At 32.9% G+C, this 26,650-nt stretch overlaps 1 protein-coding gene across 2 annotated transcripts in view; it reads left to right on the top strand.

Annotated features, from left to right (window-relative positions):
- Positions 1–26,650, top strand: part of LOC139511978 (YEATS domain-containing protein 2-like) — a 48,226-nt gene that overhangs the window by 3,396 nt on the left and 18,180 nt on the right. For both annotated transcript variants that reach the window (XM_071299220.1, XM_071299219.1), the window contains exons 4-12: positions 3,465–3,557; positions 5,690–5,845; positions 6,925–7,064; positions 8,623–8,784; positions 11,645–11,756; positions 12,654–12,698; positions 14,831–17,736; positions 23,378–23,454; positions 25,002–25,081. In XM_071299220.1, the coding sequence (XP_071155321.1) occupies positions 3,465–3,557; positions 5,690–5,845; positions 6,925–7,064; positions 8,623–8,784; positions 11,645–11,756; positions 12,654–12,698; positions 14,831–17,736; positions 23,378–23,454; positions 25,002–25,081 (3,771 nt within the window). The remainder of the gene's footprint in view (positions 1–3,464; positions 3,558–5,689; positions 5,846–6,924; positions 7,065–8,622; positions 8,785–11,644; positions 11,757–12,653; positions 12,699–14,830; positions 17,737–23,377; positions 23,455–25,001; positions 25,082–26,650) is intronic.

The raw sequence follows: 26,650 nt of genomic DNA, 5'->3' as shown, positions 1-26,650 counted from the left end.
CAGTAGAATTTGTGTCGAACCAGTAGATTTTGTCAGCTGGTGGTCCAATGGACCAGTAGAAATTTGTCGATAAAACTCACTGATTGCATCAAAATATTTGGTTTTTTTTTGCAAACAAATTTACCTGCAAAATCAATTACACATACTGGGGGTTCTAAGTATTGCAATTAATCAAGGTAATTAGTATCTTGGATGAGCGTCCTTCACAACAAAACAAAATGTTGGAAATTTTTGGGAGGACTGCTGGACAAAAAAAAAAAAATAAGTGTCGTTCAAAAGGAAGATACAGTACGGGTAGGGACTTATTTTTATGGATGTCTTAATCCGTCTAGTCGGATATGAATAATCCGACATTTTTATGGTAGGTAGTATGGTCATTAATCAACAGATCCAGGTGTGAATGGTCCTTTCATCTTAATCCGTGTTGCTAGAATTACGGTTCACTGATTTCAGAATCAGATTACCTGTAATTTTAACCTCTCAGTCACTTTATTGATTATATTAGTTCTACATCGTATTTGACATAAAATATTTTTACAGGTGAAGTACTGGAGAAAACTTTGTTTAATAAAAATAGCCTATTTTTGTTAAATTATGGTTTTGATATTTCAACTGTTATTTATTTTCTTTGTTCCTAAAAAATATTTTTATTTTATGTTCCTTTTCGTTTGTTTTTTTTGTTTTTGTATCTTTTTCTTATTTGTTTGCATAAATTTTGTTAACATATATATTTTTACATGTATTCTATTTCTTGAAGCTTACAGTTATTTTTATTTTACTGATTTATTTTCCACGTAAATCCATTGATTAGCAGAATGCTGTCTCAAGTGCTGCTGCATACGTTTTAGTTTGATGCGGTCACATGCAAAATATTTCTATTATTTGTATTTAATATTCAGTCTGTGTTGTGTCAGTTTCGAGATAAAAATAATTACAGTGAGCAATACTTGTATATTATTAGTAGCTTGATGATTCTTTGTAGTTTTTACTTTTTACTGTAAACAAATATTGTCCGAAAGTTGGAGATGTACAACTAAAAAAGAACGTAAATAATAACACTAGAAGAAAATATTGATTCTTCCCGGGCATAAGTTTATTTTAAGATTTCCGTGTTTGTTCATTATGCTAAATTAATATAATTGATCTGGATTTGGGGGTAGGGGTAAAAGGGGTCCGGATCTCGAAATCCCAGGCTTAAAAACACGAAGTCCCAAGGTCCCGAATTGAAATAAATTTAAATCCCGGCATCGCGAAAAAAGAATTCCCAGATCCCGATAGGGTTAATCCCGAAATCCCGAACTTAATTGCATAATATTAATTTACGCACAATCCATGTAAAAAAGTAAACTTGTATGTAATATTTTGTATAGCAATCTAAAAGAAAAAATTGCCGTGAAAAGACAATTCCATGATATACATATCAGTGATCAACAGCGTGTGCACGTGGTTGAACTTTAACTTGACTCCACTCACAATAATATTGAATGCTAATAAAAGATATTAAAGATCGATTTTGTCCACTGCACAAGATTTTTATATGGCGGGAAATGTCGTAACAGTAAACACAGGTGACCTTACTGACCGACCGTGGGAAAATTCATTCATGATTAAATTTGATGTGGAATGATTGACAGTATTGTGCTTTAGTTTTGAGGCTCTTGATCGATTTACCAGAATAGAAATTTAATCGATTTACATACATGTATAATCAAAACACGATTTAGTCTTCTTTAACTATTTTTTGTTTTATTTTTATCAGTCATTTCCCGGATTCCCATTTAAAAAATCTATTTGGAGACCTCCTTTGAACTTCGGAAATAATACTACATCGATTTAAAAAATCATACTGACTGCGCGAGCTTTTAGTCAATAAACTATATAAGGTTAAACTTTGATTTTCGTGTATCGATTTGATACAATTTGTAAAATATATTTATAACACCGGCGATTTTCATAAAAAATTTCAGACATGAAAATAAAAAGGCATATTATCTCGAGTGTCAACAATTTTAAATAAAATAAAAAAAATAGGAATCGAAATATGATCTCGGCGTTATAAATATTGTATTAAAGGAAACCAATTGTTTGACTTTCAAAGAGATTAACGGGAAATATGTCAAAATAGAAAGCACGAGTGATCTGTCTGACCAAAATGTTTCACTTGCGAGAAATGATTGACAGGTGTGAATAGATGTAGAGGCTCCGACGGGAAAGTTGTATCAAAAGGAAAATAACTTAATTCACAATGCCTATACATATTTCATAAATACGATATGTTGGCCTTATACTTAAAATTGAGTTTCTTATAATAACATATAAAGGAACAGGACGTTAAAAGCGGGAAATAATATAACCATCAACGAAAACTCGTATAATTTACGGGATTGAAGTCTCAACAATTTCATTTTAACTTCTATTGAAAACAGTCTTGGTTGTTATTAGGCTTATGATTTTGAATTAGATGAAATATTTACGGTTTACAAATACAAATACAAAAAAGTTTATTGGCACAAAACTATTGAAATAATTGGCAACACAATATATTGTTAAAAATCGTCTTTATTTCATTTTCAAATTATAAAAAAAATAAAATTATATTTAATTTTAATTTTTATTCTTATATTTAATTTTAATTTTATTTCTTATATTTAATTTTAATTTTAATTCTTTCTCTTTGAATACAAAACAATGTTTTACATTTATCTATCCTCCATAAATACTAATATATCTGTACAGGTAAAATTTAATTCTAATCAAGCTTGTACAGATTGATTTACGACCTTCCACTTGGATATTGCACAGCAGGTGTTTATTACACTGGGACAACTGTCCGACCAGTCTGACATCTAGACGGATTAAGACATCCATAAAAATAAGTCCCTACCCGTACTGTAGGAATAAGGTTAACGAAATTGACAAAAAAAAACGTAAATATCAAAAATCTTGGGTAAAAGATCGCGAATTGTTATGATATAGTGGATTGGAATGTAGTGAATTGTCTTGGCTATTGAAATGTGGAACATTTTTGGGCAGTGCTCAAGACGACCTAGTTAGGCACTCTATGGTCGTATTGAGGATTATGATGTTGTGAAAGACAATTCAATGTTGTCATGTTTCTGTCCTTAATCCTGATTTTGATAAATAAAATCATTGAGATACCAAAGCCTTTATCAAAATCAGGATCAAGACTCTTTCTTTTTCTAGTCTAACATATGTAAAAGAAAGCATGAAAAGTATAAATCTATCATTTATATTAGTGTTTGTCAAATGAATGTCATTTTTGCAGGACCAGTAGATTTTTCAGTCCACTGGTCCGGATGGCCAGTACACAAAAAGCTTAATTCAAACCCTGACTCTCATTTAGTACTTGATATTCTGTCTCAATTAATTATACACATGTACAATTAAACACATGTACAATTAAACACATGTACAATTATACACATGTACAATTCAATTTTCAGAAATTAAATCAGAGTAGAATGGTTATGGACAGACTGAGGGCTTGCATCATAGCTAACTTTTATTCCAAAGCAGGACAACAGAAATTCTCACAGGTAGAGTATCATCGCTCAAATTCTACCTAAACAGTTAAGTTTTATGAAAAAGAGAGTTCAAAACAATTATCATTCTGAAAAAGATTATTTTTCACCAATTTGAATATGCAGGAAATAACTTATAGTTCAAGTATGACTTTCCTCCAACTATTGAGTACACGCCTGTAATAAGATACAAATATATCGTATGTCAGCTGATCTGTAATGATTGATTTGTTTGGGATGTTCCAATCATAATCCCACATTTTATGTTTTTGTCGAGCCTGCCGCTTTTGTGGCAAAAGCGAGACATAGCAATCCTTCATTCCAGGGTGTTGTCGTCAGCCACGTTGTCCACAAATGTTCACTCTGTAGTTAAAGTTTTTAAAATTTCAAAAACTTTCTTAAACTATCCTGAATTTCTACCAAACTTGGACAGAAATTTTGTTATGATCAAAAGATAGTATCCAGGAGTAAATTTTGTAAAAAAAAATCCTGTATTTAACTTATAAATGGACTTAGTTTTTCTGCCAGTTAACATTAAACACAGTCTGCAATTAGAGTTTTTAAAACTTTTATTAGATTCATAAACCATCCTGGATTTTCACCAAACTTGGACAGAAGATTCATACAAAAAAAGATAGATACCAGAGGAAAGTTTTTATTTTTTTTCCGACATAGACAACAGCAAAAGTAGGCGAGACATTGGAGTCCAGGCCTAAATTAATATATTGTTTGTTTCCCAAATCCCGACCCTGCCAAGCCAGGTGTGGGCAGGTAGGTAGGAAAATAATTTTATTTTTCCAAAAAGCTTGAACATTATCGGACGAGTGGCAAGCCTGATAATCCAAAATGAATAAAATAAAATTTGACTTGGTTTTGACAATAAAATTTTATGAGTAGCACCATTTTTGCAGGGTCGGTCGGGATTGGGGAAACAAACAATATTTTATTTTAGGCCCCATGGAACCCTTACAATTTGTTATGAGTTTCTCTTGGTCAATGAGTGAAATGATGTCCTTGAACAATCTGGTCTAACTGTGACATAAGATTTTAAATATCCAGACCTGCCAACTTTTGAAAATCTCCATGGGGGATTTAGTGCGCGACCAGATTTTTAAGGGACAATTTTTGCGGCGTTTCTGTGTGCACTGTTTTTTACTCTTAAAATAGTCTCATGTCTCTTCTTTTTTCTTTTGGTATACTGATAATGATCTTATAAGCCTTGATTTCTTTTATTTGCATGATTCTTGTACTTATTTTAAAATTGACAAAATAACTTAAGAATAGAGAAAAATGGCATTAAAAAATAAAGGATACTTAGTGAAAACCCCCCTTTTCCCCCTCCAAAAACCTTCTTATCTTTGGACCATGACTCAAAAGACCTAAACCTATATGTCCTAAAGTTAGAAGGATAAATACAGATTTTGATTAAGTCTATCAGTATTAATGAGAAAATGGATAAAAGTTGAGTTATCTTTCTTTGTGTTCGGAGGTGCTCCTACCGGCGGAGGTTTATTCACAGTAGAAGAATACAAAATGGCGTCGATTTTAAATCAACAGACACATGTCTGATTTCAAAAATTAAATGGATTTCAAGATAAACGATGTTTTTTTAATAGTTCAATACAGTTCTCATCTTTAAGTTAATTACGATTTCGTTATGGAACTACAGTAAACGTTGCAAATTGTGCTCGTATGATAAACTGATTAAAAATGAGAGGCCAACTGACCGACCGACTTTCTGTTTACAAATAATAATATTAATTAATTTTGAGGATTGTTATGACCCATCAGATTACTTGCAACAACAAATTATGACACCTGTTGTGACCGTTGATTAGCGTAGTATTGTAAACTTGTCATAATATGTCCCCAGGTAAAATTATAGATTATCAGAAAAACTTCAAAATCGGAAACCAAATAATTTTTTCGGGTATATTTTGTGAAAATCGGGATTTTGACTTGTTTTAGAATCCCGATATCGGGATTCGGGTTGAGGGATGAAAATCGGGATGATACCGCAAAAATCGGGATAGTTGGCAGGTCTGAATATCAACTTTCCTTTCTTCCTTTTAATATCAAAAATGATGTTTTACGTACCAATGTGGGATTTAATAATCCAGAATGTTCTAGTTATTTATTTATTTCAGGTAAAACAAAATCCTAATGAGCCACCATATATCCATCCAACTGTGAAAGAACATATTGGTAAAGCTCCAAAAAACTACTCTTCAATGGAGAACTCCAGTAAGGGAGATAACCTGCCAACCGTTGACTTAAGCATTGTGAAGAAAGAACCTGATGAAGTATGTCCATAAACAACTTTAATGTAACAGTAAAAAAAGACCTTATTATAGAAATGTTTTCACCATTTTTTTCTAAAAAAAAATAATATTTGTTGTAGTATGGTGAGTGGGCAGTGACTTTAAAACACTTATGAGAAAAAATTGAGAACCATTCATCTAATCTTTAAATTTAATTATACTTTTTCTTGTTACAAAATGGAGATAAATTTGATTTTGACTTTATATTCAGAATTCAAATGCGAAATTTAATTATCCTTTTTTTAATTTTTTGTTTATTGATCTCTTTGATGTTGAAACCACAGTGCATATTGATATAAGACATAAGTGAATGGTGTTTATGACATTATTTAGATTTTAAATTTAATTATTGATATAAGACATAAGTGAAGGTATTTATGACATTCAGAATTTAAAGGCAAAATTTAATTATCTTTATTGATTGAAGAATTGTGCTTTATGTTGTTTCAACGCAATAAGTTGAAAACAAATTCTACTATTTTTTTTCATTTGTTTTGGTTTCTGATGACATAATACAGGTCAAGTTAGATTTTGATAAATTTCTGTTTATGCTGTTTAGGACTTATAGCCATTCAATGCTTTAACATTGACATTAAAAAATGCATATCGTGTTGTCATGATAACTAAAGAAAAAGTTCCGTTGCATATGAAAAAGGATAAAAAAATATATTCCCTTGAATTTGACAGTTGAATATTGTGCTCTGATTATTTATAGACCAAATTATTTTCAAACAAGAATGTGTCCCAAGTACACGGATGCCCCATCCGCACTATCATTTTCTATGTTCAGTTGACTGGGAAAATGGTATAAAATCTCTAATTTGGCATTAAAATTAGAAAGATCATATCATAGGGAACATGTTTACTAAGTTTCAAGTTGATTGGACTTCAACTTCATCAAAAACTACCTTGACTAAAAACTTTAACCTGAAGGGGGACGAACTGACAAACAAATGAACAGATGAATGAACGGACGGACAGACGGATGCACAGACCAGAAAACACAATGCCCATAAATGGGACATAAAAACTAAGCAGAAATTGAATTATATTATTTGTAGGCGTCCATTGATAATCCTTGTATATCTAAATGTGAACCAGTTGGTAATATAGAAAATGAAAAGATGAAGACGGATCAAGATGAGGGAAGAAGCTCAAGATTTAAAACGAAGAAGAGAATTGTAATGGGGAACGTCTCAAAGTATGTTAAAGAAGGGAAAAGGGGTAATGTCATAAATCGTTCCCAATAGGTACAGGATGATAAATGATGTCAATCTAATTAAAAACCGATCTCTCATCGCTCCTGTTTCTGATATGTCGCGTGGGAGATCTAACGAAACCGGCTTTGAGGTCACATGTGAGTGAACTAAAAGTCATGAATTTATAAAGATATGCAAATGAGTTGACGACCTATTAATAAGCCAATCAAAAAAGTTTATGAATTATTATGACTGACGATTTCGTCGTAAATAAAATGAGTTACATCCCTTTGCCTTACGTTAAACTTCCAAGATCGTGGAAGACTCAATTTCATTGGTCGAAAAAGACACACCTACGAGGTCACTCACATGTGACCTCAAAGCGGGTTTCGTTAGATCTCCCATGCGACATATCAGAAACAGGAGCGATGAGAGATCGGTTTTTAATTAGATTGAAATGATGTAAAATATGATTTCAGACAAAATGGGTGCCACTACTTCAGAGAGTTCATCAGGGCACAAAATATTTATTTTCATTTTGGAAAACTTATGGTTGATTTGTTTTGCTTTACTGGCAATTGTGTTGGGTTTCACTATATATTTTTGGTGTTCTTAATATCATGATAATTCAAACACAAGTATTATTTTTTTGTCCGAAAACTGCTATACATTTCAACAAAATTAAATTGTGAAAAAATATTAGAAGTGTCCGCATCAGGAGAAAACAAAAACATCTGAACCAAATTTAGGCAAATTAACAAAACTTATTTGACCATTCTTTGTCTTTGAACACATGGTTTGTTAAAATCCAACCATAATTGAATTTAGAAATCTGTAAATATATAAAATACATAGCAAAAAATTGTAAACTTGGGAATAATTGCATTGTGATTGTAAGTATATCAACAACTCCAGTGAGCAGTTGCAACAATGTTGATGCATACAAGTCTATTTTTGTTGAGTGGCAAAAGCCAAAACTGGGTGAATCTTCAACAAGTGTTATCCAGGGTTTGATGCTTGGTAGATTTTCACAGTGGAAGCAAGATATTAGTTAATATATCTATATTCTTTATTATTGAAATTATTGTATTTAATACCATGTTTTTCTAAGAACTGATGTACTTTGTATGTAACTGGTAACATAAGTAATTTGATAATAAATATGCATATGGCTGTTTCATTATAATATGGTACACAGGGAAGGCACTTTTAAAACATTGACCACCTGTAGAAGTAATTTGAGAGTCCTGCATATATTTAAACCTTTACAACACAATATTTCACACCACCCGTAGTGGCAAATTAAAGTTACCTTCCCTGAGTCCCATGTTTCTTATTTGAAACATCACATACAAGCATTTATGAGGAATGAAATCAACATTTGGGCACAATTGATTCCCTGGAAAAACAAAATTTGTCACAAATGATAGATATTTATCTGGAAAAAAAAGCAATGGACGACAGCCTATATTATAATCACCATGTTTTACTTTTGCAATTTGAGAATTTAGAATCAGCATTTCACAACTTTCACGATAAAACTGACTTTCATTTTTGTAGGTATATACCAGTGGACCGTAGGGAGGAGAATGATCAGTCTACACACAAATGGATGGTGTATGTGAGAGGCTCCAAGGAGGAACCAAGAATTGATCATTATATAAAGAAAGTTTGGTTCTTTCTACATCCTAGTTATAGACCTAATGATTTAGTGGAAGTAAGGTAAACAATTTAAAGGTAAAAACAGTTTTAGACAGATAAGTATGTCATAGAGCATAGATCTTGGTAAGGTCCATTAATCAAGGAAAAGGAAATAAAAGAGGAAAAAATACAGTTGAAAAGGATTAATTGTGTGCCAGTGCAGATGAACTTTGTTTGTTATTTACCAAAAAAGGTATTTTTCAATAACATTTATATTTATTAAAACAATCAAAATAAGCAGGGTTCAAGCTAGGATTTTGAGACCTTTAGTCACTTTGGCAGAAGATAAAAAACTACCTCTTTTTATACGACCGCAAAAAAAATGTCGTTGTCAGCATCGTCCGAAGACAGATTGCTTCCGGATAATTTCTTTAGTATAAGTAAAAAGAAATCCATTAAATTTAAACACAAGGTTTATAACCACAAAAGAAAGGTTGGGTTTGATTTTGGGGGTTATGGTCCCAACTGTTTAGGAATAAGGGGCCAAAAAAGTAACCCAAATAAGCAATTTTGTTTCCAGACAATAACTTGCATTAAAGTGTATGAATCTCTTTGAAATTATACCACAAGTTTCCATATTACAAAGGGATGGTTAGGATTGACTTTGGGGGTTATGGCTCATACCATTTAGGAATCGGGGGGCAAAAAAAGGAAAAACAAGGGTTTTTGCTGGTTAAAGGATAATTGAGGCTATTTAAAAGCAGTTAAAGGGAGGTAATCCAAATCAATTTAAAAAAACAATGCAGTGTATCCAAAACTCTGTCCGACAAAATGTCAGACAAAAAATCATTAGGTCAGACAGAATTTTTGTGATTTTTTGGTTGAATATATAGCAGAAAATTTCAAATTTCTGTTTTGGTCAGACAGACCCTTATACAGTTTGGCATAGACTGCAATGTTTGATTACCTCCCTTACACTGCTTTTAAATTATGTATTAAGAAATGATGATTGTCTTAAGGTGATTAGCAATCATTAGCTGTCAATTTATTTTTAGCAGTTACTATTAACTAATATGTAATTTTAGCCATACCTATATATGTATGTTATTTTAAATTTTAAAACTTTTATAATGTATTTACATGTTTAATTATGGTTGCAAACTCCATTAGAAATTTGATTTGAGATACTGACCAAATATTGTGGGAATGAATTTTTTTTGGAATAAAGGAAAGGGGGGGAAGTGAAAAAAATTGGAGGGGGGGACAATTTTTCTTATTTCAGATTTCGTAAATGAAAAGAAATTTAATTTTTTTTTTTTGGGGGGGTGGTCAATTCATAAATATGGACTGTTTTTGACAATACAATGCATCATTAAGTCATGCTAAATTACTGAAATCTTCACAATTTTAGCATTTTAAATAAATTTGGCTGGTTTCCATCTTAAATGGAAGTTGCCGCATTCCTGTTCATTCTTAATATTTAAATATAAGTTGTATTTGATGATAATGCACAACATATATAAAGGTTGAGAGTGAACACAGATGTGGCCACTTTCATTTTTGGAAAGATTGCAACTTGTTCTTAATCTTTCTTAAGGCACTGGCCTCTCCAACAACATGACAGGTTAGTTACTAGATGTATTCACTGCACTAAAATATAGTTCCCTATAGTTATCATGTATGTGCACATAATACACATATAAACTGTGAAAAAATGGGTATATTTTTAAGCAGTTCATTTAAGAATGTATGTCATTAAGGTGTGTTCATTTGCAGTATTTTTTAAAATTAGTTTGATTAAGTAATTGAGTATTGATACAATACTAGTATGATTGACAACTGTCATTATCACCAAACAATCAGAGACAAGGTGGACCTTTAATTACAATGCCCCACCTCCTAAACTGCAAATCAAATTGACCACATTACTTATCAACCTCAGTCTTACATAATTATACAGACCCTAATATACATCTCAATACACAAATATTTGACCTCATAATTGAATACACAAATGTATATATTAGGTGTTTGATATATAAGGATGATAGATTTATCCATTGCCTATTACTTTTGATCTATACTACATAAAGTGATTCTGTAAATTATGTCTGAAAGATAAATGATTAATTAAGAATAAACAAGATCTTTAAAAAAAAAATGTAAATAAAAAAATATAAATATGAATATATAAAAGGTATTCAAGTAAGGTCTATAAATTACTTGATAAATTTCAAATAATCATCTGTAATTAATCAACAATTTAGGTTAGTTCACTTATTTTTTTTTTTTTATCAGTAATCGGTTTGAAACAGTTTGTAAAATTTGAAAACTTTTAATTACATATAACCTGTGTTTCAACTTACAAAATGCCCTAAAACAACATTTTTAGATATTTTTTTTTGTCCCCACCATACAGTGATATGAAATTTTTCAAAATACTCTTCCAATATTTCCATGAGTGATATCCATCACTTTGATTGACAAAAACCATCTGAAAAGTTACATATTATGGCATATTTGATAGATTTTTCATATCAAGCTTGAATTTGAGTGTCTGAAATGACAAAATCAGTTCAAATCTTTCACATAAACTAATTGAATAGACTGAAGTAGACACTAAGTGTTAAAAAAGTGTTCATAATATTTCATCAGATGAGCCTGAAATTTACGGCCAAAACCGGCCCTTACCGGACTTACTCCTTTATCTAGACCTTTATTTGATAGAATTGGGTATGCAAAATCTTTACGACAAAAGATTTACAGATTTTTAGCAAAGCAGTTTGTAATCTATAAAATATGGCTTATTTTCTTCAAAAAGGAACACAAACCCCAACAGATTCTAGAAGGCTCTGTTATATTTGAGTTACACTTTTAGAAAAACTTATATTATACAAATAACCAATACAAATAAAATCGTTTCCTTGTATTTTATTTACAGTCAACCTCCATTCCATTTAACCAGAAGAGGATGGGGTGAGTTCCCAGTCAGGGTACAACTTCATTTTAAAGATCAGAGAAACAAACGAGTGGATATTATTCATCAACTAAAAGTAAGCTTAAATGTGCAGTTTTGTTTTTATTTAAAGTATGTAATGTTAGCTTGTTTTTCCATAAATAAATGCACAAAAGGTTGACATGGTGTCACATATTTTAAAGATCCATCATGCATTATATTTTACATATTACTAAAAAGTATAGAAAAAAATACAGTTATCTCTATAGACATACTGTTAATTCAGAAATGATTGTGAGTTTTTGTATGCTAACAATACGACTGGGTAAGTATGGCAGTGATAAGAACTCAAATTCACAACTCAAATCCCAACAATTAATGTCACATTTTTTGTCCATTCTAATAATAATTTTTGAATATGCAGTAAATATTATTCAAAATGAAAATTGAAAAAATCTATACAAGGTATTTACAGCTGTTCTACCTATACTTGAATATACACTTCATGCATGAAATAAATGTCTGCTTGGTTGGAAATCCATGCCTTGTAATTAGCTATAAAAGGGCCATTCAAACAAGAACCTTATTTAATTTCTCAAAAAAAAACTACATATAATAGACATGAGCCAAAGACAACCATTAAATTACAGGCCCCTGTAATAAAGAATGTGGCAGGGTTAAAATACTTATGTTATGGTCCTCCTACCTAGCAGTAACAAGCAAACTTTAACTTATTGTATTTTGTTCACATTTGGATGTGTATTCTGCACATTAATATTTATAATATTAATACTGAGAACTGAAATTGAGAATGTGCATGGAAATGGAGATTATGTCAAAGAGACAAGAACCTGACAATAGAGTAGAAAACAGCCAAAGGCCACCAATGGGTCTTCAACACAGCAAGAATGATAATCTGTTTATTGTTCTTATTTTAAGAGATAATGTCTGAAGCAAAATTTTGAAAATATGTATTTCTTTATTCTATTTTTAGCTTGATAGAACTTACACAGGATTACAAACTCTTGGATCTGAAACAGTAAGTAGACAAAAGATACACATGTAAAATGTTATTAGCAAAATATGTAAAATGTACAATCATGGCTTGTGTTGGGTGTTGTTTGTAGCGGCTAGAGATATAAAAACATAATGTGAGAAATGACTTACAGTCATATAGTTTGGAAAAATGAAAAATGAATGGTATTTAGACTTCCTTACTGTTCCTTATTATGAGTTGATACTCTAATATATTAAAAAGGATTTTTCATCATTAATTTTTATGGAACTATAAATAGACAGGAAGTCGCAGAAAAAGTAGTCGCCTGTACTGAATGACAGTTGTTACTCTGTAAATTCAAGTATTCTGATATAATCTGATATTGTGCTTTATGTTTTTGTTTGTTTTATGTTAACTTTTACAAAAATCTTTTCTGAAACTACTGGGTCAATGAAAACCAGGCTGAACCATTATCATCCTTTTGGTATCTATTTAAAAAAAAAAGATATTTCTGGTCTCTTTAAGATCTTTCTTAAAGAATCTAATATAAGCCTGTAAACCTGAAATACCAAAAGTTAGCTTCTTGTAAAATTTCTTACCAAAATCTTTTTCTTCTAATTACCAAATCATCATCACTTTTAATATTCATTAACAGATTACAATAATACTGCGAAGAGGCAATATTTTACATGTTTCTGAAGAAAAAAAATCCCCATAAAAGACTTAAAATAATTTTTAAAGAAACAATTAAAAAAACCTCTTCTAATACAGTATCGTTATTTCTTGAAATAATGGGGGTAGAAAAAAGAAGCATAACAAGGAACAGAAAAAAAAAAAGATATATATATTATTGTTTGGTCTGAATAATTTTATACCTAAAGTAAGGCTTAAATTAAAATATTGTTTGTTTGCCCTTTACCGACCGACCCTATAAATTCGTTCCGCCTGAAAATCTTTTATTTGTATTTACCAGCAAGATTTTATTTTATTTTCTTTTTTCGTTCCTACCAAAAACTTATATTTGTATTTCCCGCTCAAAACTTTTTTACCGGAATCCTCGGGTTTTATCTTTAACGTATAAGGTCCAGTCCGTTTGGTATCACCTGAGCGTTTGACATGAACCTTTCATTTGAAGTTTCAAAGCATTTGTTTGAAATCGATGTTGAACTCTTCCTGAAATCATGATATGACGTACGGTACTCGTACCTTTATACTTAAAGAGCAGGTTCTATTTACAAAAAAGTTCGTTTGATACAAAATTATCAACGTGTGTACAAACTAATTTGTAAACGGACGTTGTATTCTATGTAAGGATGGCCTTTTGTGATCCGCAGATCAGGATGATAATGTTAACGATGCCGCTATATTATTTATATCTGATATGAAGTGACAAAACCCTGTAAAGTGGAGAATATCTGGCAGTAAAATCGCCAAGTTGTCCATACAGATCATTTATAAATGCGATGTAAAATACGTGACAATTGTCAGAGTTTTAAGTCTTGTAGCATTTTTATTAGAAACAAAGGCACACACGAAATTTTTAACACTCTAGGGACTTTTTCTACTAGTAATGTATGTCTGCCCGGACATATCTTACCAGTATAAAGTTATCTTTTACAGAAAACCTTAAGGTAAGCGTACAAGGTACGTACGTAGAACAGAATATAAGTGCAAGTTCAAACTCTTCAAAGTTTCAGGCATATAAACATTGAAGATATGCGGCACAGCTCTATATTTTGATATTTGAAAACAAAATGGTAGTGCATATGAATTAGCTTCACATTCTACATTTTTTTTTTCAAAACTAATAGTCCCAGAAAACTTATTTGCAAAAACAAAACGAACAAAAATGACATTATGCAGAGTTAGTATCTATAAAATAAAATATTATACCTACCTGCCTACCCATGACAAATAATATACCGAGCCAAGTTATTTTTTTGGGGAAAAAAATAAAATATTTTACCTACCTACCTACCCTGTTTCAAAACATAGGATCGGAAAAGGGCAAACAAACAATATTTTAATTTAGGCCTAATGGTTTTATATGTTTACTTCATAATTTTGAATTTGAATTTAATTTCATTAAGAAAAATGGACTTGATTTTAGTGAGTTTCTAATCAATATAACATATGATTACTGAAAATCTATTCTCTACTTGTGTAATTTTCAGCTTGTTGATATCGAACTGGAAAAGGAGAAAATTGATGAAAAATTGTCTACAGTTTCTTTGCCAGTGACCTTTGATCTTAAGAATCAGTTAAAATCTGACAAACATATAGTGCATGAAAATAATGTCACCATTCCAGAAAAACAGTCACCTCAAAAGAAAGTGACAGTGACACCTTCTGTAAATGGAATACATATTTCAGGGGCAGCAACTCCTAATGTTTCACCATGTGTAGCAGATAAAAATAGCACTGGTGTTGTGCAAACATTGATCTCAAAGCAAACGTGCAGTAATATTTTCGATAAGATAAAGAACCATGGTAGTTCTTTGACAAATTCAATAAGCAATGCAATAAATGGCTCACCTGTGCAACTTGTGTTAGGAGGTGTCGGGTCTGTGACAAATCCAAATTTTCCTGATGCAAGGGGAGATAATAGAAATAAGACACCATTAAAGGGAGTTATCATATGTAGTGAAAAGGGAGACAAATCTCCTTCCTCTGTGAATCCAAAGGAATCAAATTCAGCTGTGATTTTACAAGGCATTGGTTCATTGAGTACAAAACTGGCACCAAGTCAGAATCAGATGAGAATTATAAGTGGAAATTTACAGAATAGTCATGTAATTGCACAGACTTGTATGTCCAAAACAGGCATAGTGAATGCTTCATCCACATCTAAAACTGCTATTGTTCAGCCAATAGTTAATGCTATAAATAGAAGTGGGCAACAATCAGAATCTCTTATAAAAACGTCTAAAGGTAATTTGATCCTAGGGCAACAAATGATTGGTAATAATACCCTCATTGTTCAACCTAGTATACAGACAAACAAACTCAATACAATGATTGTCAAGCCAACTGTACAGAAAAGTCAGTCAAACATGTTGCTGATTCAGACTGTTCCACAGGCAACCAGACCACTTACTGTTCCTTCAGCATCAAAATCTAATACTGTTGTAGTACAGCAAACTTTACAAACTTCAACAAAACCAAATACTATGTTTGTTAATCCCACATTGCTGGTATCTCAGGCTAAAACATCTATTGTTCAACCTTCAGTTAAATCTGGTGCTGTTACTTTACAAGTGTCTAGTATCGTACAGCCTGCAACACAAACTTCTAAATGTGTAGGAGCTAATCAACAGTCACAACTTATGAACATTTTAAAACCCCCATCTACGAATTCAGTGCAGTCTGCACAATCAACATCTAAACCTCAAAATGCCTCTACAGCTTCCCCAACAGCAACCTCAGCCTCTCCTCAGACATTATACTATAGATGTAAAGATGCTCAAGGCAACATATTTTTAGTTCCGCAGCAGTTGCTGAAACAGGTTATTCAATCTCCGGCCAAATCAAATACTCAATCAGGACCACTTTTGTTGACTGGAAGTTCAACTAAGTCAAGTACTCAAGCGGGGCCAATTTTGTTGACTGGAAGTACAACTAAGTCAGGCACTCAATCAGGGTCACTTTTGTCTTCTGGAAGTACAACTTCTACTGTTTCAAGTGTAAAAGGATCAGTAAGTTCTGCTGTTATATTCAGTACTAACTCTACAGCAGGTTCAAAACAGCAGACTCCAGTAGATAAAGGACAAGTCAATCAGAGCTTGCCTGTCATCATGGGTTCAGCCAATAAGAAGTCTCCTATCATTTTGAGTTTGAACCAGACAGGTCAAGTTGTCAGTTCACAAACAGCATCAGCCAATCAAACTAAATCAATATTGAAAAGTACAATACCACTGGGTCAAGATGCTAATTCGTTATTAAAACCAGCAACTGTGTTATGTGAAAAAAATGTGAAAACTCCATCAGTTTCGATTAATTCAGGGATAAGTGCAAATGTAGGTCAACAACAACTGACTACTAATTCATCATTAGTGACTACTATTATTTCTAGCTCGTCACCAAGCAAATTGAAAAATGTGGGCAATATTAAAGCAAATGTTACCTCTGTATCTACAGTATTGACTATACCACAAGCTTCAGTCACTAGTATCAAATCTGGAAATAGTCTTTTACTGACAATGAGTTCAGCTAATGGAAAGACTGTTGTCATGCCAACACAGAGTTTGAATTCAAATACTTCAGGGACAAAATTAGGAACTTCACTTCTGTTTCCAGGGAATCAAAAACAAATAGGAATTTCCAAGATCTGTCAAAATAATACACAAAATACAAATTCTTATTCACTTGGAAATAAAGGCAACTTCAATGTTGGCTCTATAGGAAAGGTTAATGTGCCTGAATCGACCCTTAAAATTTCGAATTCAAAACCATCGTCTGTTACCATCACAACATCAGCTGTGAGTTCAATGTCAGAGAACCAGTGTCAAGGTCAGGTATCTAGTCAAAATCACCTTCAGGTGACATCTCAAGGACTAAAAATTATTGTTAATCCATCTCAGAAGGCAAATGGTGTAGGTATAACTAATCCACACCAAGAAACAGTGCTTGCAAACAAAAATATACTCTCAAGTACAAGTGAATCTAAAATTAAAATGAACACAGTGGAGAATTTTAATACCAAAAAAAACAGTGTTAGCATTTTACCTAAAGAATTTCAAATACCAGTGATTTCAAGTTCTAATCCGTCTTCATTATTGACTTCAACGAACATTGTTAAGAAAACAGTGTCAGTGTCTGATTATTCGACAACTTCTGCTCCGTCCTTGACCTTAATGACACCTTCAGTAAAAGGTCAGAGTTCATCTTTACTTTCTGGTCAGAAGAACTCCATTACTGGAACAGTTGGAGATAAGAAAATAGTTGTTGATCTATTATCTGAAACAGAACGAAGACTTGAAGCTTGTCGACCTGAGAAAAGAATTATTTGTTTACGTAAAAAGTCAGATCAGCGAAGACCATCAACACCACCACTCACTGTTGAGGAGATCAAACCTTTAAGGTATTGTCATATTCATTAAGTTTTTTTTTTTCAGGCAAAAAATCCTTAATTTGTAAAATTTAGTGGTTTTTATACGACCTCAAAAATTGAAAATTTTTTGGTCGTATATTGGTATCACGTTGGCGTTGTCGTCTGTGACGTCGTCCGAATACTTTTATTTTTCGCACTCTAACTTTAGTAAAAGTGAATAGAAATCTATGAAAATAAGGTTTATGACCACAAAAGGAAGGTTGGGATTGGTTTTGGGAGTTTTGGTCCCAACATTTTAGGAATTAGGGGCCAAAAAGGGCCCAAATAAGCATTTTCTTGGTTTTCGCACTATAACTTTAGTTTAAGTTAATAGAAATCTTTGAAATTTTGGCACAAGGTTTATGAACACAAAAGGAAGGTCGGGATTGATTTTTGGAGTTTTTGTTCCAACAATTTAGGAATTAGGGGCCAAAAAGGGGCCCAAATAAGCATTTTTCTTGGTTTTCACGCCATAACTTTAGTACAAGTAAATAGAAATCTATGAAATTTAAACACAAGGTTTGGATCGATTTTGGGAGTTTTGGTCCCAACAGTTTAGGAATAAGGGGCCCAAAGGGTCCAAAATTAAACTTAGTTTGATTTCATTAAAAATTGAATAATTGGGGAACTTTGATATGCCGAATCTAATTGTGTATGTAGATTATTAATTTTTGGTCCCGTTTTCAAATTGGTCTACATTAAAGTCCAAAGGGTCCAAAATTAAACTTAGTTTGATTTTAACAAAATTTGAATCCTTGGGGTTCTTTGATATGCTGATTTTTGATTATTGGCCCAGTTTTCAAGTTGGTCCAAATCGGGGTCCAAAATTAAACTTTGTTTGATTTCATCAAAAATTGAATAATTGGGGTTCTTTGATATGCCAAATCTAACTGTGTATGTAGATTCTTAATTTTTGGTCCCGTTTTCAAATTGGTCTACATTAAAGACCAAAGGGTCCAAAATTAAACTAAGTTTGATTTTAACAAAAATTGAATTCTTGGGCTTCTTTGATATGCTGAATCTAAACATGTACTTAGATTTTTGATTATGGGCCCAGTTTTCAAGTTGGTCCAAATCAGGATCCAAAATTATCATATTGAGTATTGTGCAATAGCAAGAAATTTTCAATTGCACAGTATTCAGCAATAGCAAGAAATCTTCAATTGCACAGTATTGTGCAATAGCAAGAAATTTTCAGTTGCACAGTATTGCGCAATAGCAAGAGATCTTCAATTGCACAGTATTGTGCAATGGCAAGTATTTTCAATTGCACAGTATTGCACATTAGCAAGAAATATCTAATTGCACAATATTGCGAAATAGCAAGAAATTTTCAATTGGGTTATCTTTCTTTGTCTAGATTAGTAGTTGAATCAACTAAAATCATTGTTTTATACAATATACAATGTATATTCACTTTTACTACCAACTGATATTTAAATTAAAACAATCTTTACCATTCAGTGATAACAAGCACTTTTTTTACATTTTAATATTTTATGATGTATTTAAATGAGTAGTTATTGTTAGGGGCCATTAGAAATTTGAATTGAGATCAGTTTTGGAATAAGGGAAAGGGGGATGTGAAAAAAATTGGGGAGGGGGTCAATTTTTCTCATTTCAGATTTCATAAATAAAAAGAATATTTCTTCAAACATTTTTTTGAGAGGATTAATATTCAACAGCATAGTGAATTGCTCAATGGCAAAACAAAAATTTGAAGTTCATTAGACCACATTCATTCTGTGTCAGAAACCTATGCTGTGTCAACTATTTAATCACAATCCAAATTTAGAGCTGAATCCAGCTTGAATGTTGTGTCCATACTTGCCCCAACCGTTCAGGGTTCAACCTCTGCAGTCGTATAAAGCTGCGTCCTGCGGAGCATCTGGTTCCATTTTTTAGAAAAATTAGCAAGTTTATGATTTTCCCAGAGTTCAATTTTACAGTATTACTATTGTTTTTTTTTTTACCTTTGTTTCAAATAAAGAAACACTTGGTGTGAATACAGTATTATCATCCAGTAAAATAGTGAATATTTCATGCAAATTTTCATTGCATATAAAATACACTTTCTTTGAAGTAAAACAAGGCAATTATTTGTCAGCACTTTTAATGTTTGCAAGGATTTATTTTCATTTAGTCTAATGTTCAAGATGCTTTAATAGTAAAGATGTACATATAGACCATCTCCAAGAGATTGCTAATTTCATTTTTTGAAGACATGAAACTTCGAAAAACAAAATTATCTGTTTATTTACTTTTGCTAAATATGTCTGACTAAATCAGATATATATCAGATTTATACAAAGAGATGGACAATTTCTTAAAATGGTTTATTAGTAAATATATTCCTGGTGATGCAATTATTAAAGATTATAGTAATATAAAATTGAGTATGGAAATTCGGAATGTGTCAAAGAAACAACAACATGTCTTTAAGAGTAGAAAACAGCACAAGGCTACTGATAGGTCTTAAACACAGTGAGAAAATAACACACATGGAGGTGGGCTTCAGCTGGACCCTAAACCAAAATGTTTACTCGTAAAGCGAAAACTAAACTTAACTCTGAAATATATATATGTATAGTTTACAATAATTTGTTTAATATTTTTTAATATAACAGGAGAGAAGATATTCCAAATGAATTGTCAGTTATCACATAAATCATGCTAATGGATAACCATACTTTGAGTTATTTGATTTACTACTGTTACAGGACAAAGATTTCCCAGATGTATTGTCGCTCATGGTTTACCATACTTTGTTTACTGTTGCAGGACAGAAGATTTTCCAGATGTAATGTCACTCATGGCTCACCATACTTTGTTTGATATCATTTATTACTGTAACAGGACAATAGATTTCACAGATATATTGTCACTCATGGTCTATTCATTATCACTGGACTAGTATATATTTGTTTAGGGGCCAGCTGAGGGACGACTCTGGGTGCGGGAATTTCTCGCTACATTGAAGACCTGTTGGTGACCCTCTGCTGTTGTTTTTTATTTGGTCGGGTTGTTGTCTCTTTGACACATTCCCCATTTCAATTCTCAATTTTACCATACTTTTTAGCTCACCTGGCCCGAAGGGCCAAGTGAGCTTTTCTCACCACTTGGCGTCCGTCGTCGTCCGTCGTCGTCCGTCGTCGTCGTCGTTAACAATTTACATTTTGAACTTCTTCTAGAGAACCACTGAATGGAATGGAACCAAACATGGCATGAATGTTCCTTATGAGGTGCTGACCAAGTGTTGTTACTTTGTAGCCGATCCATCATCCAAGATGGCCGCCAGCGGGGGACTTAGTTTAACATAGAACGCTATGGGAAATGCATACAAATGACTTCTTTTAGAGAACCATTGAATGGAATGAAACCAAACATGGCATGAATGTTCCTTATGAGGTGCTGACCAAGTGTTGTTACTTTGTTGCCGATCCATCATCCAAGATGGCCGCCAGCCGTGGACTTAGTTTAACATAGGACCCTATGGGAAATGCATACAAATGACTTCTTTTAGAGAACCACTGAATGGAATAAAACCAAACATAGCATGAATTATCCTTATGGGGTGCTGACCAAGTGTTGTTACTTTGTAGCCGATCCATCATCCAAGATGGCCGCCAGCGGGGGAGTTAGTTTAACATAGGACCCTATGGGAAATGCATACAAATGACTTCTTCTAGAGAACCACTAAATGGAATTAAACCAAACATAGCATGAATGTTCCTTATGGAGTGCTGACCAAATGTTGTTACTTTGTAGCCGATCCATTATCCAAGATGGCCACCAGCGGGGACTTAGTTTAACATAGGACCCTATTGGAAATGCATACAAATGACTTCTTCTAGTGAACCACTGAATGGAATGAAACCAAACATGGCATGAATGTTCCTTATGTGGTGCTGACCAAGTGTTGTTACTTTGTAGCCGATCCATCATCAAAGATGGCCGCCAGCAGGGGACTTAGTTTAACATAGGACCCTATGGGAAATGCATACAAATGACTTCTTTTAGAGAACCACTTAATGGAATAAAACCAAACATAGCATGAATGTTCCTTATGGGGTGCTGACTAAGTGTTGTTACTTTGTAGCCGATCCATCATCCAAGATGGCCGCCAGCGGGGGACTTAGTTTAACATAGGACCCTATGGGAAATGCATACAAATGACTTCTTTTAGAGAACCACTGAATAGAATGAAACCAAACATGGCATGAATGTTCCTTATGAGGTGCTGACCAAGTGTTGTTACTTTGTTGCTGATCCATCATCCAAGATGGCCGCCAGCCGGGGACTTAGTTTAACATAGGACCCTATGGGAAATGCATGCAAATGACTTCTTTTAGAGAACCACTGAATGGAATAAAACCAAACATAGCATGAATGTTCCTTATGGGATGCTGACCAAGTGTTGTTACTTTGTAGCCGATCCATCATCCAAGATGGCCGCCAGCGGGGGACTTAGTTTAACATAGGACCCTATGGGAAATGCATACAAATGACTTCTCCTAGAGAACCACTAAATGGAATGAAACCAAACATAGCATGAATGTTCCTTATGGAGTGCTGACCAAGTGTTGTTACTTTGTAGCTGATCCATTATCCAAGAAGGCCGCCAGCGGGGGACTTAGTTTAACATAGGACCCTATTGGAAATGCATACAAATGACTTCTTCTAGTGAACCACTGAATGGAATGAAACCAAACATGCCATGAATGTTCCTTATGTGGTGCTGACCAAGTGTTGTTACTTTGTAGCTGATCCATCATCCAAGATGGCCGCCAGCATTGGACTTAGTTTAACATAGGACCCTATTGGAAATGCATACAAATGACTTCTTCTAGTGAACCACTGAATGGAATGAAACCAAACATGCCATGAATGTTCCTTATGTGGTGCTGACCAAGTGTTGTTACTTTGTAGCTGATCCATCATCCAAGATGGCCGCCAGCATGGGACTTAGTTTAACATAGGACCCTATGGGAAATGCATACAAATGACTTCTTTTAGAGAACCACTGAATGGAATGAAATCAAACATGGCATGAATGTTCCTAATGTGGTGCTGACCAAGTGTTGTTACTTTGTAGCCGATCCATTATCCAAGATTGCCGCCAGCGGGGGACTTAGTTTAACATAGGACCCTATGGGAAATGCATACAAATGACTTCTTTTAGAGAACCACTGAATGGAATAAAACCAAACATTGCATGAATGTTCCTTATGAGGTGCTGACCAAGTGTTGTTACTTTGTAGCCGATCCATCATCTAAGATGGCCGCCAGCATGGGGACTTATTTTAACATAGGACCCTATGGGAAATGCATACACATGACTTCTTTTAGAGAACCACTGAATGGAATAAAACCAAACATGGCATGAATGTTCCTTATGAGGTGCTGACCAAGTGTTGTTACTTTGTAGCCGATCCGTCATCCAAGATGGCCACCAGTGGGGGACTTTTGAATGAAATTAAACATGTTCCTTTCCTTATAAATGAGGTTGTGTTGTCACTTTTAGCCAAATTTTATATTTTTTTATATGATTTCAAAAACCCAAGTAGAATCAGGTGAGCGATACAGGCTCTTGAGAGCCTCTAGTTTTTATTATTATTGTTTACTGTTACAGTACAGAAGACTTCCCAGATGTATTGTCACTTATCAGAGCAGCAGTCAGAAGGCATCCTATTGTTTCTCTCACAGCAGGTACTTTTGTCTTAGTTTTCATTGTATATAAATGCTTCCATAGTAAGAATCTTTCATGTGTGACTACTTCATATGCGTTCACATTTATTTCACATGTGTTTACTGTTACCACAAGTGTGTTCAAGGTTATTAAAATTGTTTTCAGATACTACAAATGTGTTCACAGTTATTACATATGTGTACAGGTGCTACACATATTTTTTAGTTTTACATTTAACAGTTTATCAGATACAAAAATGCCATAGTGTTCTGTAACTGCAGATTATCAAATGTGTAAAACCATAGAGTTGGACATTAGGTTATATTTAGTCAAAACTATGGCAACTTGGAATCAGCAAAAAGTTCAGAGATATACTTTCATGCAGACTATTACCTTAAAAGTTACTATAATAAATATAAAACTAAAAAAATATTCATTTTCTAGCTTTTAATATGCTTGTGATATGTGCCACTGGACATTAAGTAGCCAACCCATCAGTGAAAGGAAGGTATTATCTGAACCAAGTCAATAAGTGTTTGCGACATTAGATTTTTTTGTGTGAACCATTAAATTATACAGATTGATAACTATTTACCGTATTCGGCCGTGTATAGTACGCATTTATGTATAGTCCGCACCCCCTTTTCATCCCCTTAAAATCGAGAAAAAAAGTTTTGTAAAAAAAAATTTTTTTTTTACTGTAAAAGTCTAGTTCACTGTTAAAATCCATGTATTTTATAAAAAAAAATAATTATGTTTTATTTATTTCATGAAAAAAAATGAAGTGGTAGAGCTTTTCTTCAGGTTATTAATAATTTTATAAAAGTATTTATTAATCATAAGATCCCTTTTAAAATCAACATTTGTCTAAGTATGTCCAAGCTGATATATAATATTACAGAAATAATTTGAATATAATGGAACAAAAGAAAAAAAAAGATCAAACATCTAAATTAATTACCAGTAATCAAAATTTTAAAACTATTTAATCTTATATAATCTTTTCATTGATCATGTTGTTTTATTGACTGGGGTTATAATATTTAACACCTGTCAAAACTTGACATCATTATTTAATTGCTACACACTCATACTTAATCCTTAATTACCCCTCTTGATTACCTATGCAGGATGTCACACCTTTACTTTGAATACTCAATTTTGAAGAGAAAAGTTATAAAAGAATAAGAATTAAATGAAGTGAATATAATAAACTTTTTCAATATACATTATTAATGCAGAAAAAACGAAATTTAAAAAAAAAAAAAAAAAAAAAATTATATAAATTTCGAAAACTGTCTATAGTTGTGTATAGTCCGCAACCCTTGTACAAACTACATATTTAAGGAAAAAAGTGCGGACTATACATGCCCAAATACGGTAAGGTTTGCAAGTCACATAAGTTAGAAATAATCAGAAAGTACAAAGGATAATTTGTTCATTGTTGATGACCATTTTGTTTTTGGGGTTTGTGTCTCGTTTATCTTTTGATAATATCAAAGCGAACACATTTTATCGAAGTTTTCGACAGCAATTTATATTTTAAATCTTCATACTTCTTTTTAAGACAAATATCAACACCCTTATTGTGCCTCAACTTCTGAAGAATGGTTGTCATGGAAAGTTGGCAAAAGACGAGCATCTGAGGTAACTCTGATTAGTATTGCACTCTGATTCTGTAAAAATCTTGAATGTTATGTTCAGAAACTAAGTCAGAATAAAAAGGGGATAACTTCAGCTAGTCAGCCACAGAGAAAAAGCTATCCTTCTTTACATTAATAAAACAATGAAAAGTACATAAGATATAATGAAGTACAAATGATAAAATAGATTATATTCATGAGGGTTTGGAAGGGGGGTCTGTTATTCTGTAAACATTTAATGTTCACCTCTTTTTAGCTCACCTGGCCTAAAAGGCCACGTGAGCTTTTCTCATCACTTGGCCTCCATCGTCTGTCTTCGTCGTCCATCGTCCGTCGTTGTTAACTTTTACAAAAATCTTCTCCTCTGAAACTACTGGGCCAAATTTAATCAAACTTAGCCACAATCATCATTGGGGTATCTAGTTTAAAAAATGTGTGGCGTGACCTGGCCAACCAACCAAGATGGCCGCCATGGCTAAAAATAGAACATAGGGGTAAAATGTAGATTTTGGCTTATAACTCTGAAACCGAAGCATTAAGAGCAATCTGACTTGGGGTTAATTTGTTTATCAAGTCAAGATCTAGCTGTCCTGAAATTTTCAGATAAATTGGACAATCGGTTGTTGACCCTGAATTGGCAATTTTAAGGAAATTTTGCAGTTTTTGATTAATATTTTGAATATTATTATAGATAGAGATAAACTGTAAACAGCAATAATGATCAGCAAAGTAAGATCTACAAATAAGTCAACATGACCAAAATGGTCAGTTGACCTCTTAAGGAGTTATTGCCCTTTATAGTAATTTTTTACCAATTTTTCGTAAATTTTTGTTATCTTTTACAAAAATCTTCTCTGATATTACTGGGCCAAATTTAACCATACTTGGCCACAATTATCATTGGGGTAACTTGTTTAAAAAATGTGTGACGTGCCCCGGCCAACCAACCAAGATGGCCGCCATGGCTAAAAATAGAACATAGAGGGTAAAATGTAGATTTTGGCTTATAACTCTGAAACCGAAGCATTTAGAGCAAATCTAACAGATGTTAAATTGTTCATAAAGTTAAGATCTATCTGAACTGAAATTTCCAGACGAATCAGACAACCGGTTGTTGAGTTGCTGCACCTGAATTGGTAATTTTTAAAGGAATTTTGCTGTTTTTGGTTATTATCTTGAATATTATTGTAGATGGAGATAAACTGTAAACAGCAATAATGTTAGCAAAGTAAGATCTACAAATAAATCAACATGGCAAAAAAGGTCAGTTGACCCCTTAAGGAGTTACAGCCCTCTACAGTCAATTAACAATTTTCATAAATTTTGTAAATTTTTGTAAATTTTTAACAAAATATTTTCCTCTTTAACTAATGGGCCAAGTTCATTAAAGATGAAGATAATTGTAAGTAGCAAGAATGTTCAGTAAAGTAAGATCTACAAACACATCACTATCACCAAAACACAATTTTGTCATTAATCCGGCTGTGTCTTTTGTTGAATATGCACATAGACCAAGGTGAGCGACACAGGCTCTAAAGAGCCTCTAGTTTCTCTAATCTTCAAAAAACTAAAC

This window comes from Mytilus edulis, chromosome 2 (genome assembly GCF_963676685.1).
Source record: "Mytilus edulis chromosome 2, xbMytEdul2.2, whole genome shotgun sequence".
NCBI classification, from domain to species: Eukaryota; Metazoa; Mollusca; class Bivalvia; order Mytilida; family Mytilidae; genus Mytilus; species Mytilus edulis.
This window is presented reverse-complemented; position numbering and strand designations above follow the sequence as displayed.